The 15,031-nt window shown below is 38.9% G+C and overlaps 1 protein-coding gene across 4 annotated transcripts in view; it reads right to left on the bottom strand.

Annotated features, from left to right (window-relative positions):
- The window catches only part of LOC138763854 (AP-1 complex subunit mu-1-like), a 40,894-nt gene extending 35,674 nt beyond the window's left edge, over positions 1-5,220 (bottom strand). For 3 of the 4 annotated variants that reach the window (XR_011357861.1, XM_069938715.1, XM_069938716.1), the window contains exons 1-3: positions 4,958-5,220; positions 2,748-2,904; positions 2,589-2,656 (exon numbers count right to left, since the gene is read on the bottom strand). Coding sequence is in view for 3 of the 4 variants with exons in the window: in XM_069938715.1 (XP_069794816.1) it covers positions 2,589-2,656; positions 2,748-2,904; positions 4,958-4,999 (267 nt within the window). In the remaining variant the exon portion in view is untranslated. Of the gene's footprint in view, positions 1-2,588; positions 2,657-2,747; positions 2,905-4,957 lie in introns of those variants that run through there. The other variant, XM_069938717.1, reaches the window with a different exon arrangement.
- Between the last annotated feature and the right edge of the window lie 9,811 nt (positions 5,221-15,031).

Below are 15,031 nucleotides of genomic sequence, written 5' to 3'. Positions count from 1 at the left end.
AAATTGGTTGGTTGGGGATGGGTGTTGGGTTTTTCCTCCTTTGCCTTTTGTCAGTGAGGTAGGCTCAAGATTGTTAATAGCGAATAGAGAAACCCCTATATTGAAATATTTAAACGTGCTTTGGAATAAACTGATAAAGAGATAGGAGGAGGAGGTTTAATGCCAGGAAGAATACTCTTATTTCAAAATAGATTTATTCCATTTTTGATGAGAAATCAATTTTTAAAGATTTGACAATACCTTGGTATTAATAAGATTGAGGATTGTTTTGAAGTGGGGAAATTTATTACTTTTAGTAGAATGAAGGAGAGGTTTAAGGTATCTGACAACACTAGACTTTGTTATTATCAGGTTATGAATTTTTTTACATGAAAAATTTGGTCAAGATCTGTTATTGCTAACAGAGACAGAGGTGGAGTCATTGTTGTGTAATGGAGATACAGTTAAATTTATTTCAGTTATGTATAGCTTGTTACAAAAGAAAGCTCAGAAAATAGGATTACATAAATCAAGGCAAAGATAGGAAGTAGATTTGAATAAGCAAGTAGATGAGCATAATTGGATGGAGTTATTTGAAGTATAGGTTAGTACAAAATAATTTTATTCATCAGTTATATTAGACACCACAAAAGTTAAATGCCTTTTTGGATTTATGTTTTAGATGTGGACAGGAGGTGGGTACATTGCTGCATTCTACTTGGCAATGTCCTAAGATTAAATCTTTTTGGTTGGAAATAAGTAGTTTATTAGAATGAATAACGAGGGTTAAATTTCCACAGAATCCAATGATATTTTTATTGGGTGATATTAAAGGGATTAAACCTAAATTAAAATTGAATATGTATCAAGTGAAGTTTGTTCAAATTGTTTTAGCAATAGCTAGAAAATGTATTGCTATAACTTGGAAGTTTGATACAGAATTGGGAATGGAAAGATAGCAGCGGAAGTTCAGAGTTATAAACCTCAAGAAAATTACTTATAATTTAAGAGATAATACATATTTTGGAGAATATGGTGCACTGGGTATGAATATTTAAATGAATCTCAGGCATTCCCTTTCTCCTAAAGGTCTCTGTATATTAAAAAAAAGACATAGTAAGGAGAGCTGCTGTTGAAGATTTCTTGTCACCCTTTCTTCTTTGCTTTGTAGGGGTAGAGGGGGGAGGGGGAGGGGCTATTGGAGGGCTCTTTCTTTTCTTTTTTTCTTATATATACCACATGTATTTTTAATTGATTTACATTTTTGTGGTTTTAAATTTAATACATTTTTTTTTAAATGAAAGATCAGTAGGGCACTAGATTTTATTACAGAGTTCACAGGAAGATTTGTTTTCTTTTACAATTAGTTGAATAGACCATACAAGGTGCTGGTGATGGAATGTAACAGTTGCTCACATTCTGTCATTAATGCAATGGCTAAAACTACCAAGTAATCATCAGATGCTAATGTCTGAGAGGGCTAGGGAAATTATGTCTTATTTCATGAATTTTAAGACAGTTGTTCAAACCCATTCACATATTTAAGAGGAGAAAATGTCTGGCCTCACTTAGCTTCCATTTTAAAAAGATAAAATGATCTTGTTTGGCACAAATGAAAAATGAGCAGGGAGAAATGATCAATTACTCTACATTTTTCTTATGAACACAGCAAGCAATATCTTTGAAGTTTGAAAGGTATCTTCAACACGTTATACAAGTTCATTCCAGAAATAATTCTATACAATTTTTGAAAGAGACAGAACTGAGAAAAATATGAATAATAAAGATTTAGTGTAAAAGAGAAAGATTTCTATAATTAAATTTCTTTTCTATTAGATTTTGTTAAATTAACATTTCACTGGAAAAGAATCTCTTTGCTTAAACGCATAGGATCCTAATTCTAGAATATAAATGGACATCACATTTGCTCATCACATTCTAATTCAAACTGAAACAATGAACTAAATATCAATGTATAAATCATATAAGAAAAGTTCTCCAAAATTCCTTTATGATGTCATAAAGAAATGACCATGAGAAGCATGTATTCAGTTAATAACTACTTAAATATTACTGCTAAAAATTACATCCACTCTAGACATACATTTTCATCTCAAGCTCCTGTCTTGGCATTAAGATGAATAGATTATCAAGTACTTATTTTAAATGTTCATTATATACTTTGATGTATTTTTAAGCATTCCACACCCAGAATTCATTTATTTACACATTTTAGTTAAATTATGGTGACTGAAAAATTATTTACTTATCGATCGCTGAAGACAGCAACTATTTCAAAAAGAAGACTTAAGATGTCATTCATTTCATTTTAGCCACTAAAAGCAAGGCACAGATCTAATGTGAATCTCATCAGTGATACGACAAAATACCAAGATCTCTAAATGGCTCATTCACTGTAATTAATATTAAACTTTTAGTCTTCTCCATTTAATCAGATGGTAACACTGTTAAATTGGACAGCTCATAGAAAATAATGGAACCAGTGGCACAACTAGATATCTTTCCAAAAATGTATAATAGAACATAATATGTTTGACATAAACCTTGAAAAACATATCCAAGAACAGGTTGTGCTATCTTTGGCTTACCTGCTTTACTTTGAAGAGAAATGAAAATGATAACAAAATGTTGGTGTTTCTCTTTATTGTACATACCACTGAATTTCAGTTAAGGTCACATAACTTCGATAAGCATATGCCAAAGTGAAGTACAAAATCAAATTAGTGTAAAATCAAATTCAAGGATACTGTAGATGTTTTTGTATTTAATCCATAGAAAATACACTTGGTCTTGCTTTAAAATAGGATACAAGGTGCCATCCTCCTCTTTGTTCAGAAGTAGCTGCATAAACTTCTCAATCATGGACATTTCAACATCTCCTCGGTAATTGCGCGAGATGAGAACCTATAAATCATAACATCAAAATTGATCATTGGGCCATAAACTATCATTTCAACATGGAGATTATATTCACCATCTATTATTTTGATGGTTCATTTGAAATTAATTATGAAGCCCTTTTCACGAGAATTCAAAAGCCATCTTAATATTCTACATACAAATTTCAGAAAATATTGTTGAAAGTATTAATTAGTCAAAAGTATAAAGCCAAATTGGGTGTTAAATGGATGAATAAAACTGTTTTAATTTATCCATCAACCAGATAGAGATTTATTTGTAAGGCACCACACAACCTATCTATATCTGAGTCTTTAAGTTGAATGTCCCTTCCTTTCTGCTGCCAATGCCAGCACCAGGGAAACACAGAGCAGTTCCAGCTGTGTGGGGCATTATAGGCAAGGAAGACCGCCATTTTGTTCATTGATCCTGCATTGAGCAAGGTGCCAGAGCAGCCCCTAAGCGGCCTGATGAGATGCCGGTCTGGAGCGGCCCGGTGAGGTTCTGGAGCAGTGCTCCTGTAAGCTCTGGCAGCACTGCACCTAGGGCCAGCACTACCATTAGGCAAACCAGACCTCAGAGGGGATGATGGTGACCCTCTGAACAATCACAAGTAAGACTTTATTTCACCCTGAAGTGGCAGCAACATTTATGCTTGAATCCTGCAAAGTGCAAGGGGAGAGATTGTAAGCGTGGAGCAGGGGGAAAAAAAACCCTGCCTGACTTGCCCAATGTTTATCTTCACTGGAAGACCCTTTGTGTTATCCATGGCCTGCAGCAGACTCTTGCAAAACAAAGGGAGAGTCGGAGTTTTCATTGAAGTAAGCGGGGAATTGCAGCTGTGAGAATTCAAGAGTTCACCCCAACCCCCATGTGCATGTTCTGTTTCCCATCGAAGCTGGGCAGAGTTATTCCAGGATGAGAAAGGAAGGTCAGATATAGGCTGGCCTTCTCTGCTCCACACTCAGGCTGGTTCGGCCTGGACTAGAGAACAGGAGGGGTGGTATTCGGTCACTGCCAGTGCGACAGCAGTTAACAGCAGTGCATTTGCAGTTCTCCAGACAGCACGTTCCAATGACTGAATCTGGAGTGGATGCACATCAATGTACTGTATATTCAAAATTGCAGGTTTCTTGAAGAAAGCAAATGAGTCTAATCACATGGCAGGCCCAGAGGCTTTAAACAGAGGAAGGGGAGGGAGGAAGAGAGCGAGAGAGACTGTTTCTACCTGTTAAAAACCTTTTGCCCGTCCCTTGTCTAACTATGTTACAATAGTAAATAGTAAACCGACAGCATGGTTCCAGACAGCAACCTCCTAGGGAAGGAGAACAATTTTTCATGTGGTGTGGCATTAGCTGCAGTGCAGAGTAGGGACCTGGTGGCATGCAGCACTTCTGGAAGGACCTCTTGCCACTGGGAGATGGGCATCCCTTTCGACTTGATGGCCAAAAGGACTGCCTTCCGATTGTGCCATTCTCCTTTTCCACCTGCCCGTTCACACAGGGGTGGCAGCTGGTGGTTCTACTCGTTGCTATGCCCTTGGAACGGTGCTGATTTAGGGAAAGAAATGGAGAATGATTCCATAATCCCAGAAAAGCAAGACATTTAAACAGGACCAAGTACTTCCTGCATTTATTTGACTTCTGTATAGAGTTGGGAAGGCCTCCGGTTTGGTTTTGCTCTTTGCCCCCACCATTTTCATTAAGACAATAAATGTATATATTCATGGGATTCAGAAAGCCACAATAGAAATGCTACATTCTTTATAAAATATTTTTCAAGCCTTTCAGATTTGATCTGTGAGCGGATCAGGCACTAGAATCTGAATAAGTTAGAGGTCTGCAAAACACAAATAAAGCCTGTAAAATAACTAATGTACCTGGTAAAGAAAAATTACATATTAATAAATAAATTCAGTAACACTTCATAAATTTGTAATTTATTTGATTTATCTATCTTATAATCTGAAAAAGCTCAAACCTTGAGGAGGAAAGAATAAAGAAGATGGAAAGCAAAAGCACTTTTACGATATAACTACATAAATACAGATCAAACCCACCTGCCCTTTGTTATCCAAAAAGTAAATGGCAGAAAATGCCATCTCCGAAATGTTTCCAAATATATTCTGTTTAAAAAGAATGAAGATCACTTGGTCACGAATGACACAAAACTATCAAAGGACACAAGTCTGGACAAATACCTTAACTTTCAAACTATAAAATCGATAGGACACTGAATGTAGGACAGGGCAAAAATTAAAGTAAACACAAACAGAAACCAGCACTTGAGTACTTTGGCCTATTGATCAACCAACATGCAACACTGCAAGGGTTTGAAATAAAAACAGTGATGTTTGAAAATACATCACAATTTAAAAGCTGACATAATTAACTGCTCAATAATCAAGGAATCATCACTAATTTCAAAGTTAAATTCATTTGGTAAATCAAATATAAAGAGTTCATTAGTCTACAATAGATGTTGCACAATTTGCTGAGTCCAACATTTTTGTGTATTGACATAGAATATTGTGAGAAGCATAGTGTAGAGTTCTTTTTCCCAGGGTGTGTTGTCAGTTTCCTTTGTGGCTTGTTCAACAGGCTGAGTGTTGGAGGGCTGACCTGCATCTGTGCGTACTGGTTCTGTGGGAGGTGGGGAATATGTTTATAGGGATGGGGGGAGACCTCAAGGGGCCGTGGTGGAGGAGGGATCACTTTGTTGCTTGTCAGGGTGATCCCTGGGGCTGACTGGTTGCTGACGGAGGCTACTGGGTGCACCTCCTGTGCCGTGGCCCCAGCTTGAGTGCACTTCCTGACCAGTGGGTCCACCTTGTGAGTCCTAACATGCTTCCAGAGAAGCACCGGCCCGACAGCATGGTTCCAGACAGCAACCTCCTAGGGAAGGAGAACAATTTTTCATGTGGTGTGGCATTAGCTGCAGTGCAGAGTAGGGACCTGGTGGCATGCAGCACTTCTGGAAGGACCTCTTGCCACTGGGAGATGGGCATCCCTTTCGACTTGATGGCCAAAAGGACTGCCTTCCGATTGTGCCATTCTCCTTTTCCACCTGCCCGTTCACACAGGGGTGGCAGCTGGTGGTTCTACTCGTTGCTATGCCCTTGGAAAGGAAGTATTGCCGCAACTCCTCACTCATGAATGAGACCCCTGAATACTGTGAACATAACGGGGATATCCAAACAGGGTGAGGATGGTGTGGAGTGTTTTAATGACCGTGGATGTAGTCATATCAGGGCAGGGTATGGGAAATGGGAAATGTGAGTACTTGTCCACGATATTCAGGAAGTAGACATTCCGATTTGTGCAAAGAAACATACTGAAGTCCATACTGAGAAGCTCGAAGGGGCGAGTGGGCTTGAATTCTGCGCAGACCAAGCAATTGTGAGTCTGTTCCTTGACCTCCTCTTCTGAATAGGGGAGGTTATGGGCTCTCATAAAATGTAAGAGCCTTGTGACCCCGGGGTGGCAGAGGCTATCGTGGAGGGCTTGGAGGTGATCTACTTGCATCTTGGTGCAGGTTCCCCTGAACAGGGCATCAGGTGGCTCATTGAGCTTGCCTGGCTGATACAAGATCACATAATTATAGGTGGACAGTTCAATTCTCCACCCCATGATCTTGTCATTTTTTATTTCCTCCCATTGTTTATTGTTAAACATAAAAGCAATGGTGTCAGCAAGGTGAATGGTCTGCTGGCCAAATGGTGCCTTCAGTGATGCACAGCTTCCACTGAAGCCTGTGCTTCCTTCTTGATGGTGGAGTGCCTGCATTCGGGGCCTTGGAGGGTTCAAGAGAAAAATGCCACTGGCCTGTCTGCTTGGTTCAGCATGGCGGCCAGGGTGAAGTTGGAGGTATCACTTTCCACTTGGAACAGGATGTATTCATCAATGGCATGCATCGCCACCTTGGAAATCTCGCCCTTGGTGCCCTTGAAAGCCTTACGGGCTTCCACCAACAGGGGAACGAACGGTAGTGGTTTTCACCAGGTGTTGGGCCTTGTTGGCATAGTTGGGGATCCATTGGGCATAGTCTGAGAAAAGTCCCAGGCATCTTTTCAAAGCTTTGGGGTTTTGGGGCAGAGGTAGCTCCTGAAGGAGGTGCATGTACTCGGGGTCAGGGCGATGACACCATACTCCACCACATACCCCAGGATTGCCACCCACTTGGTGCTAAACATGCACTTTATCTTATTGTAGGTGAGGATCCAGCTGCGCTGGATGGGTCACGTCTCCAGAATGGAGGACCATCGCCTTCCCAAGATCATGTTATATGGCGAGCTCTCCACTGGCCACCGTGACAGAGGTGCACCAAAGAAAAGGTACAAGGACTGCCTAAAGAAATCTCTTGGTGCCTGCCACATTGACCACCGCCAGTGGGCTGATAACGCCTCAAACCGTGCATCTTGGCGCCTCACAGTTTGGCAGGCAGCAACCTCCTTTGAAGAAGACCGCAGAGCCCACCTCACTGACAAAAGGCAAAGGAGGAAAAACCCAACACCCAACCCCAACCAACCAATTTTCCCCTGCAACCTCTGCAACCATGTCTGCCTGTCCCGCATCGGACTTGTCAGCCACAAACGAGCCTGCAGCTGACGTGGACTTTTTACCCCCTCCATAAATCTTCGTCCGCGAAGCCAAGCCAAAGAGGTGAGGATGACAGATTTTGCAGTGGCCAGGAACTTCTGCAGGTTCTTGTTCCTCCTGGTTATTGCCACAGATGGTGATTTCATCCAAATAGGGATAAGTAGCCTTTAGTTATTGTCATCTATCAGGTGATCCATCTCCCTTTGGAACACTGACATCCCATTCGTAAGGCTGAATTGGACCTGCAGGAAGTGATAGAGGCAGCCATTTTCCTCAAATGCCGTGTACAGCCAGTCTTCTGGGTGAATCAGAATTTGATGGTATGCCAATTTGAGGTCTATGGTGGAGAAGACCCTGAGCTTGGCAATCTCGTTCATCGTATTGGCCATACGGGGAAGAGGGTAGGTGTCTAATGTGAACCTGTTGATGGTCTGATTGTAATCTATGACCATCTGGTACTTCTCCCCAATTTTCACCACCACCACTTGCACCCTCCAGGGGCTGTCACTTGGTTCTATTATGCCCTCCCCCAGCAGCCTTAATGAATTCCCTGTCCCTGGGGCTGTATCATCTGCTCTTAGTGGCAACTGGTTTGCAGTCTGGGGTCAGGTTTTGGAACAGAGGGGGGCAGAGGGACCCGGAGGGTGGCCAGGCCACAGGTCAGATGCCCTTCCCAGCATTCTGTTGTCTAATTGGACCTATTCGGGAGGATGGGCGTGCTTCCAGGAACTGGTTATTATTGACCATGAGTGGGGGGTGGGGTCCGACAAACTGCTTCAGCATACCCTTGAGCTGCCAATGGAAATCCAGCTCCAGTATGACAGGCGTGCGGAGGTGGGCAGTTTGAAGTTTTTATATTTCATACCTCTCACGGTTAGGGTCACGGTGCAACACCTGCAGATTTTTGTGGAGAGGGATTTAGAGGCTAGCGTTTCCTTACACTTTGCTGGGGAATAATGTTGGGCCATGCCCGGGTATATGAAATTCTCTGTGTTTCCAGTGTCGAACAGACAGCCCATGGTGTGGCCGTCTATCTCAATGTCCATCATTGATAGCCCCAGCTGGTGTGGCCTGCTCTGGCCAATGTCAGCTCACTGTCCGAGTTGCCGCTACTATACCTTTGGGACAGCTACTGCCAAGATGGCTGCCCAGGAAATCATGCCCAGGCATGCAAAGCCATAGCTGGCTTTGTACTAGTTAAATATGACATGAAATCACAAAAACTGGTTATATCTAAAAAAGGGTATGTGATAGGAAACTTTTAAGGTGATTTTTGTAATCAGCAGCACAAGATCCATAAAATACACCCAAGTGTTCAGGAAGCAAAATCTTTGTTGTCCAATGTTACATACCTTTCATTAAACCTCAATTTCTAGATGTCTGTCCTTTAGTCCAACCTCTATTTTTGTTTGCATTTCACAGAGTGATCTGTCTATTCTCTTAAAAATCAAACGTTTGTATTTGCCAGTCACTCTGTAATTTTCATTAATATTGTCAACGAGAATGGCTATTGAATATTAAAAAACATAAAATTACTAATATAATCATTTGGGCCTGTACATGTCATATGGAGACATCCTCCTTTTTCAATCATTTCTGAGACAAAGGACACATTTGGCTGCTGTACACTCACCTCTGGCCAGCAGTTCCCTGGGCATCTGGCAGTGATATCTTCCTCTTTGATCAATTCATACCCCACTTTTATCTATGTACTTTGAAAGGAGCAGGATTCACCAGTAAATATGAGGTAAAATAGCAAAAACTCCATTCCTTTGAATGTGGTTGTCAACCTTAAATAAAAATACCCAAAAAACTAACCACTTATCTACATTTATTTTACTTTGTTTTTAATTAATTTCTCAGAGTTCAAGGTTTTTAAGTCATTTAAATTATTTGATCAATGTCTGCATGAATTTTTTAAATGATTATGAATATCAGAAACAATTTTTGAAACCTGACAGAAAGGTCAACAGTATTCCAGGAATTGGCTTCACCTTGGACGGAGCCACGTGCTTCATTTTACAGGATACCTGCAGACTCCAAGTTGATTGGAGCTATTAGAAAGTATATTGAACTGTACAGCACAGGAACTGGCCCTTTAGACTAAGAAGTAAAACAAATGTCTACAGAAACCATGATTAAAATTAAAAAAAAACATAATGCTGGAGAAACTCAGGGGGTCAAACAGTTTACTTTATGTAGAAAAGATAAAGATACATAACCAATGTTTCAGGCCCATGCCCTTTATCAAGATATGAATGAAATGTAGGCAGGTGTCTGAATAAAATGATGGTGGGGGGGAGGTGGTTGGAACACAGGGAGGACACAATAGCAAACAGGTATAGTGGAATTGGCTTTGTGAATTGGCAGCTTAAGGGGTGGAGAGCTGGACAAAAGGAGGCTGGGGAATGGAAAAGAGAGAGAATGGGCTGGGGTCCAGCAGAAACCAGGGAAGTCAATGTTAATGCATCCAGTTGGAGAGTGCGAGGAGGAAATAGTGCAGGAAGTGAAATTGGACGAGCATCACCTAATATTCCATCTGGGCCCTCTCCAACCAGATAACATTAACATCAACTCCTCTGGATTCTGGTAGACTACTTCCTGTTTTCCGTCTCTTCCCCATCCCTCTGCTTCCTTTCCTCGAGCTCACTACCCCCTTACCTCTCCATTCACAGAGCCATTCCCCCCGCTCCCTGTTTACCGTTGTGCTCTTTCTCCCTCATCCACCTATTAGCTGTTAGCCTGTTCCCTTCCCCCTTACCCCCACCATTTTATTTAGGCACCTGTCTACATTTTGCTCTTACCTTGATGAAGGGCTCAGTCCCTCTTTAAAAATTGGTTATGCATCTTTATCTTTGCTCTGTAAATTACACTGAGTTTCTCCAGCATGGTGTCTTTAACCTAATTGTCTGTATGAATATGATGTTCAAATCAAACTAAAACTCTACTCTGCACCTGATGGATATCCCTCCAGTCCCTTCAAATTGGTGTGTTCATTGAGAAGCCTCTTAAATGCTACTATCATATCTTTTTTCACCATTAATTCTTGCAGCTCATACCAAGCACCTACCACTCTGTGTAAAATTTCTCTTTTCAAGTCAAATGGTGAAAATCTTATGGATTACATGTAATTTTTTGGGGGAAAGTATTTAGTAAGTTTTCAAGATATAGATTCAATTTGCATGAAAGTTAACTTTTCCCCTCTGAACACACCTGTGTCAGTGTATACCAATTGCCCCTTTCAGACTGTGGAAAACCAATTCAAATATCTCAGTATTATAGTTAAAAAGAATCATAAATACCTTTTAAAGAAAAAATTCTTACATTATTAAAACAAGTGAAAGTCTTTAACATAATAGTCACCCCTCTCTCTATCCCTGCTCAGTCACATTAATTCTATTAAAATGAATCTTACCTAAATTTTTTATACTTTTAATACCATTTTCAGTCTATACCAATTTTAATTCCTAAATCATTTTTTGATTCACTTGATTCGATTATATCATCCTATTATATGTAGGGGTGAGCATCCTCATCTAAAAGGGTTCATCTTCAAAAACCTAACAGGAATGGAGGCACGGCTCTACCTAATTTGAGATTTTATAACTGGGCAGTCAACATAGTATCTTTATGTTTTAGTTATATTGAGTGGACTGCCCAGCATGGTTAGCAATGGAGTTGAATTCTGCATAAAACATTTCCATTCCAGCACTTCTTGGATTCTCACTTCCCTTCTCTTTAAATAAATCAATTGATAATCCTATTGTCAGGCATGCCGTTAGAGTTTGGATGCAGTTTAGAAAACATTTTGGCCTTTATGGATTTTCATTTCAAGCCCTATTTTAACTAATCATCTTTTTCAATCATAATTCTTTTTCAATCTTTTTATTAATCATATGATAGGTTAAATGATACATGAGTACATAATCAAAAAGGTGAAACATATCACTATATAACATCACATAACATATTGTATTACACCACAATTAACAAATATGTTCGCCTCTCCTCAAACTGAAATCTTCAACAAAAGAAAATTATTTTTATTATATTAAACCCCACCTAATCTTGAAAAAAGAAAAAGACTGGCGGCCTATCCTGAGAATTTATTGATAAAATTTAATTGTCTGGTCTTCACCAACAAAAATAAAAATTAACATCGTCCAGAAGGGAAAATAGTTATACTAAGTCATGCAGAAGTAATTTATACCTATGTTGTTGGAATGGAGACGGATGGCATTTGTTTAAACAAAAACAGACTTTTGCTTGTGGTTATCAGACAGATCGGAGACATTGGCTCGTAAAACTTTTGAAAGAGACAAAGACATATGCTTTTAGTATATAGATGCAAAGTATCTTTGAAATAAACTTCAAAGACAGCAATGATGTCATCTCACATGATTAAAGACATTTTGAGAGAACATATTACTGAAAACAGAGACATTTTGAGAACAGAAAAAGCAATGAGACAGGATTGAAAATACAGCAACCAGAAAGGTACTGTTACATGTTACTCCTGATCAAAGGAGAATACAGAATAAATGGCTTTCAAAAGAGAATGACCATTTCTGACTGTCTCTTTAAGATGGAGGGCGGTCATGCTGTGTCCATTTCTACATGGGCACTTCATGTAACCCTTGCCTGGGTTTGTGAAATCATTGTGCAGAGATGACAAATACTCTAACCTCCATGCAAGAGGGGGAAATTATTCGTATTAAGAAACAATTCTCTGAAAACTACAATTAATTTGAGAGTTTTGAAAAGTCTAATGCCTCACACCTACTCTGTAATTGCTGTTGAACAACAATTTAAAGAATCTGAGCTTTAAAACATAACTGACTGAACTTTAAAATCATCTCTTTGGATGCTTAAACTGTAATGGTTTTGGTTTTTGCCACATACGCATTTACATCTGCACATAGCGGGATTAAGATAGAGTTTAGAGTTAAGTAAGAAGTATTATGTTACTAATAAAAATAGTTTTGAAGATACCATTGTCTTGGCGAATTTCATTGCTGCTGGATTAGTACATAACACAACCTCCTTCACAAGATTCTGTTTTTCATGATCGGTTTAGATTATGTATTGAATGTTTCAATGATCTTTTCATTGATAATCGTTTTGCGTCATTTGAACAACTTTCTAAAAAGTTCAACTTACCAAATACTCATTTTTTTCTTGCGAATTAGACACTGGATACTGGATTTTTCTCAAGCACCCAATGCAAATATTGTTGATATGATATTTAGGCTACAATATTTTTATACAGGTTTAACATCCATTCTTTATGATAAAATAGTGGGTTGAAGACATGTCCCCCTAGTTAAAATTAAAAATGCCTAGGAACAGGATTTAAGACTTACATTATCAAAGTTTGGGATCTCATTTTTAAGCTGGTTAATATTACATCTTTATGTGCTCTCATTGCTTATTACAATTTAAAGTTGTATATTGGGCTCACATATCTAAAGTAAAATTATCTCATATCTATTCAGATGTAAATCCTTACTATGATAAATGGAAGAGAGGCTTCTCTAATTCATATGTTTTAGACATGAACTAGCCTTGAAAAATACTGGAGGGCTGCATTTCAAATCCTTATCTTTAATTTTAAATGTAAATTTAGAGCCTAATTCTCTGATTGCTCTTTTTGGCACAAAGGGAGAAGATGACATTCCTCGAACTCTAATTAAATGGTGTATTCTGTCTTTTGCACCTCTCCAGGCTAGACGTGCAATACTGTTTAGATGGCACTGCCCCACCCACTCGTGCTCAATGACTCAGGGACATCATGTCCTGTTTAAATTTAGAAAAGATACATTATTCAATTAATAATTCAAATATAAAGTTTCAAATGTTGTGGGGACCATTCTTGAATTACTTTCATAATTTCTAGATGTAACATTTTAATTTTTTTTATATTTGCCGTTTAATTCTATGAACGAAGAACATATTTCCTTTAATCATACACCTTGGGCTAGGACAGTGGTTCTCAACCTTTTATCCCCCTAGGTTCTAATTTAATTTTTCAAAAAAGCATATTCCCCACCACTAGAAGATATACTGCAATTATGGTTGGGAATACATTGGAACACATATTTCATATTCAACCATCTCATACACACATTCAACAATTGTCGTCACTTCAGTGGGCCACTACGCTGGCTACAGATTTTTTTTGATTCGAGGGACTAATTTTGTTCGTTTCAACCTTAAATCTCCACATTTTGTAATTTCCAGTTGGTTTCTCTTAGCTTGAAGCAAAACACTAACAGCACTGTAGCCATATTCTACTAAATAAGACAATGGAAAATGTATCAATAGTTCCCTTGCTAAAGTAGTTGAGTTTGGGTATTTCTTTTCAATCTCATTAGATGCCCACATCATAGTTCCTTTCACTTTGAACAGAGTTTTCATAGATTCATCATGTTGCAACTCAGATAACTCCTCTTGGTATTGCACTGGAACTTCAGATAAGTCCACCAGCAATGGCTGAGTTAACCAAGAGGGAAAATCCATTGCCTTTAAAATCACAAAATCTATTGAAGTCAGTAACCAACATTTTCAAATGGTCAACAATGACATTTGTAGCAGCATGAGTTACCTCACTCTTATTCAACCAATAGAGTTGACTAAAATTTCTTGCAGAAATATTCCTTTGGCACAATTCTAGAAATGCCATGAATCCAAATATCTTTGTTTTTGCATCAATGAGCATCATATTTGCTACTTGGAGTTGCTTGTTCAATATACCTAGTTTCTCAAAAATGTCCATCAAGTAACTCACGTAAGCTTTGCTATCTGTTTTTAGCAAGAGCTTCATTTCAGGTTTATCCTTCAAAAACTCGCTGAGATCCAACAGTTCCATAAATGTTTTGAAGCAGTTTTCCTTTGACAACCACCTTACTTCATGAAGCAACAATGTCACATGTTCTGCATTTTTATTGACACGAAACTGCTTAAACAGACGTTCACATTTGGCATTAGCTTTGATTGCATTGACACACTTGATCACAGAATGCAGTATCTCATGTAGAACAGGATAAACTTTCTTGGCAACTAAGTTTTCTCAGTGGATAACACAATGCACAACCAACATGTTTGGATTTTTATCTTACATTAATTTTAAACATCTTGTTTTTTAGCCCATCGTAGCAGGTGCAACATCTGCAGCAGAAGATATAATGTTTCCTTTTGGTATTTAATTTTCATCCAAATAATTTTTGAGCTTGCTATAAATATCAACTGGAGTAGTGGTTGCTTCGAATGTTTCACAAAACAAAATCTCTTCTTGAAACTCTTCCCGATCACTATATCTCACATATGCCAATAACCGAATCTCACTGTCCTATATGGTAGATTCATCCAGTTGTATTGAGAACTTTTGCAATTTCAACTTCTCAATAAGCTGTTTTTCAACATCTTGACCCATGTCATCTATTCTGTTGCAGACAATACTATTACTCAATGGCATTGGTCGGATATCTTTGTCAGCCTTTTGCAGAACTGTTTTGAGAAACAATGATATTGCGGGT

This window comes from Narcine bancroftii, chromosome 5 (genome assembly GCF_036971445.1).
Source record: "Narcine bancroftii isolate sNarBan1 chromosome 5, sNarBan1.hap1, whole genome shotgun sequence".
NCBI lineage: Eukaryota > Metazoa > Chordata > Chondrichthyes > Torpediniformes > Narcinidae > Narcine > Narcine bancroftii.
This window is presented reverse-complemented; position numbering and strand designations above follow the sequence as displayed.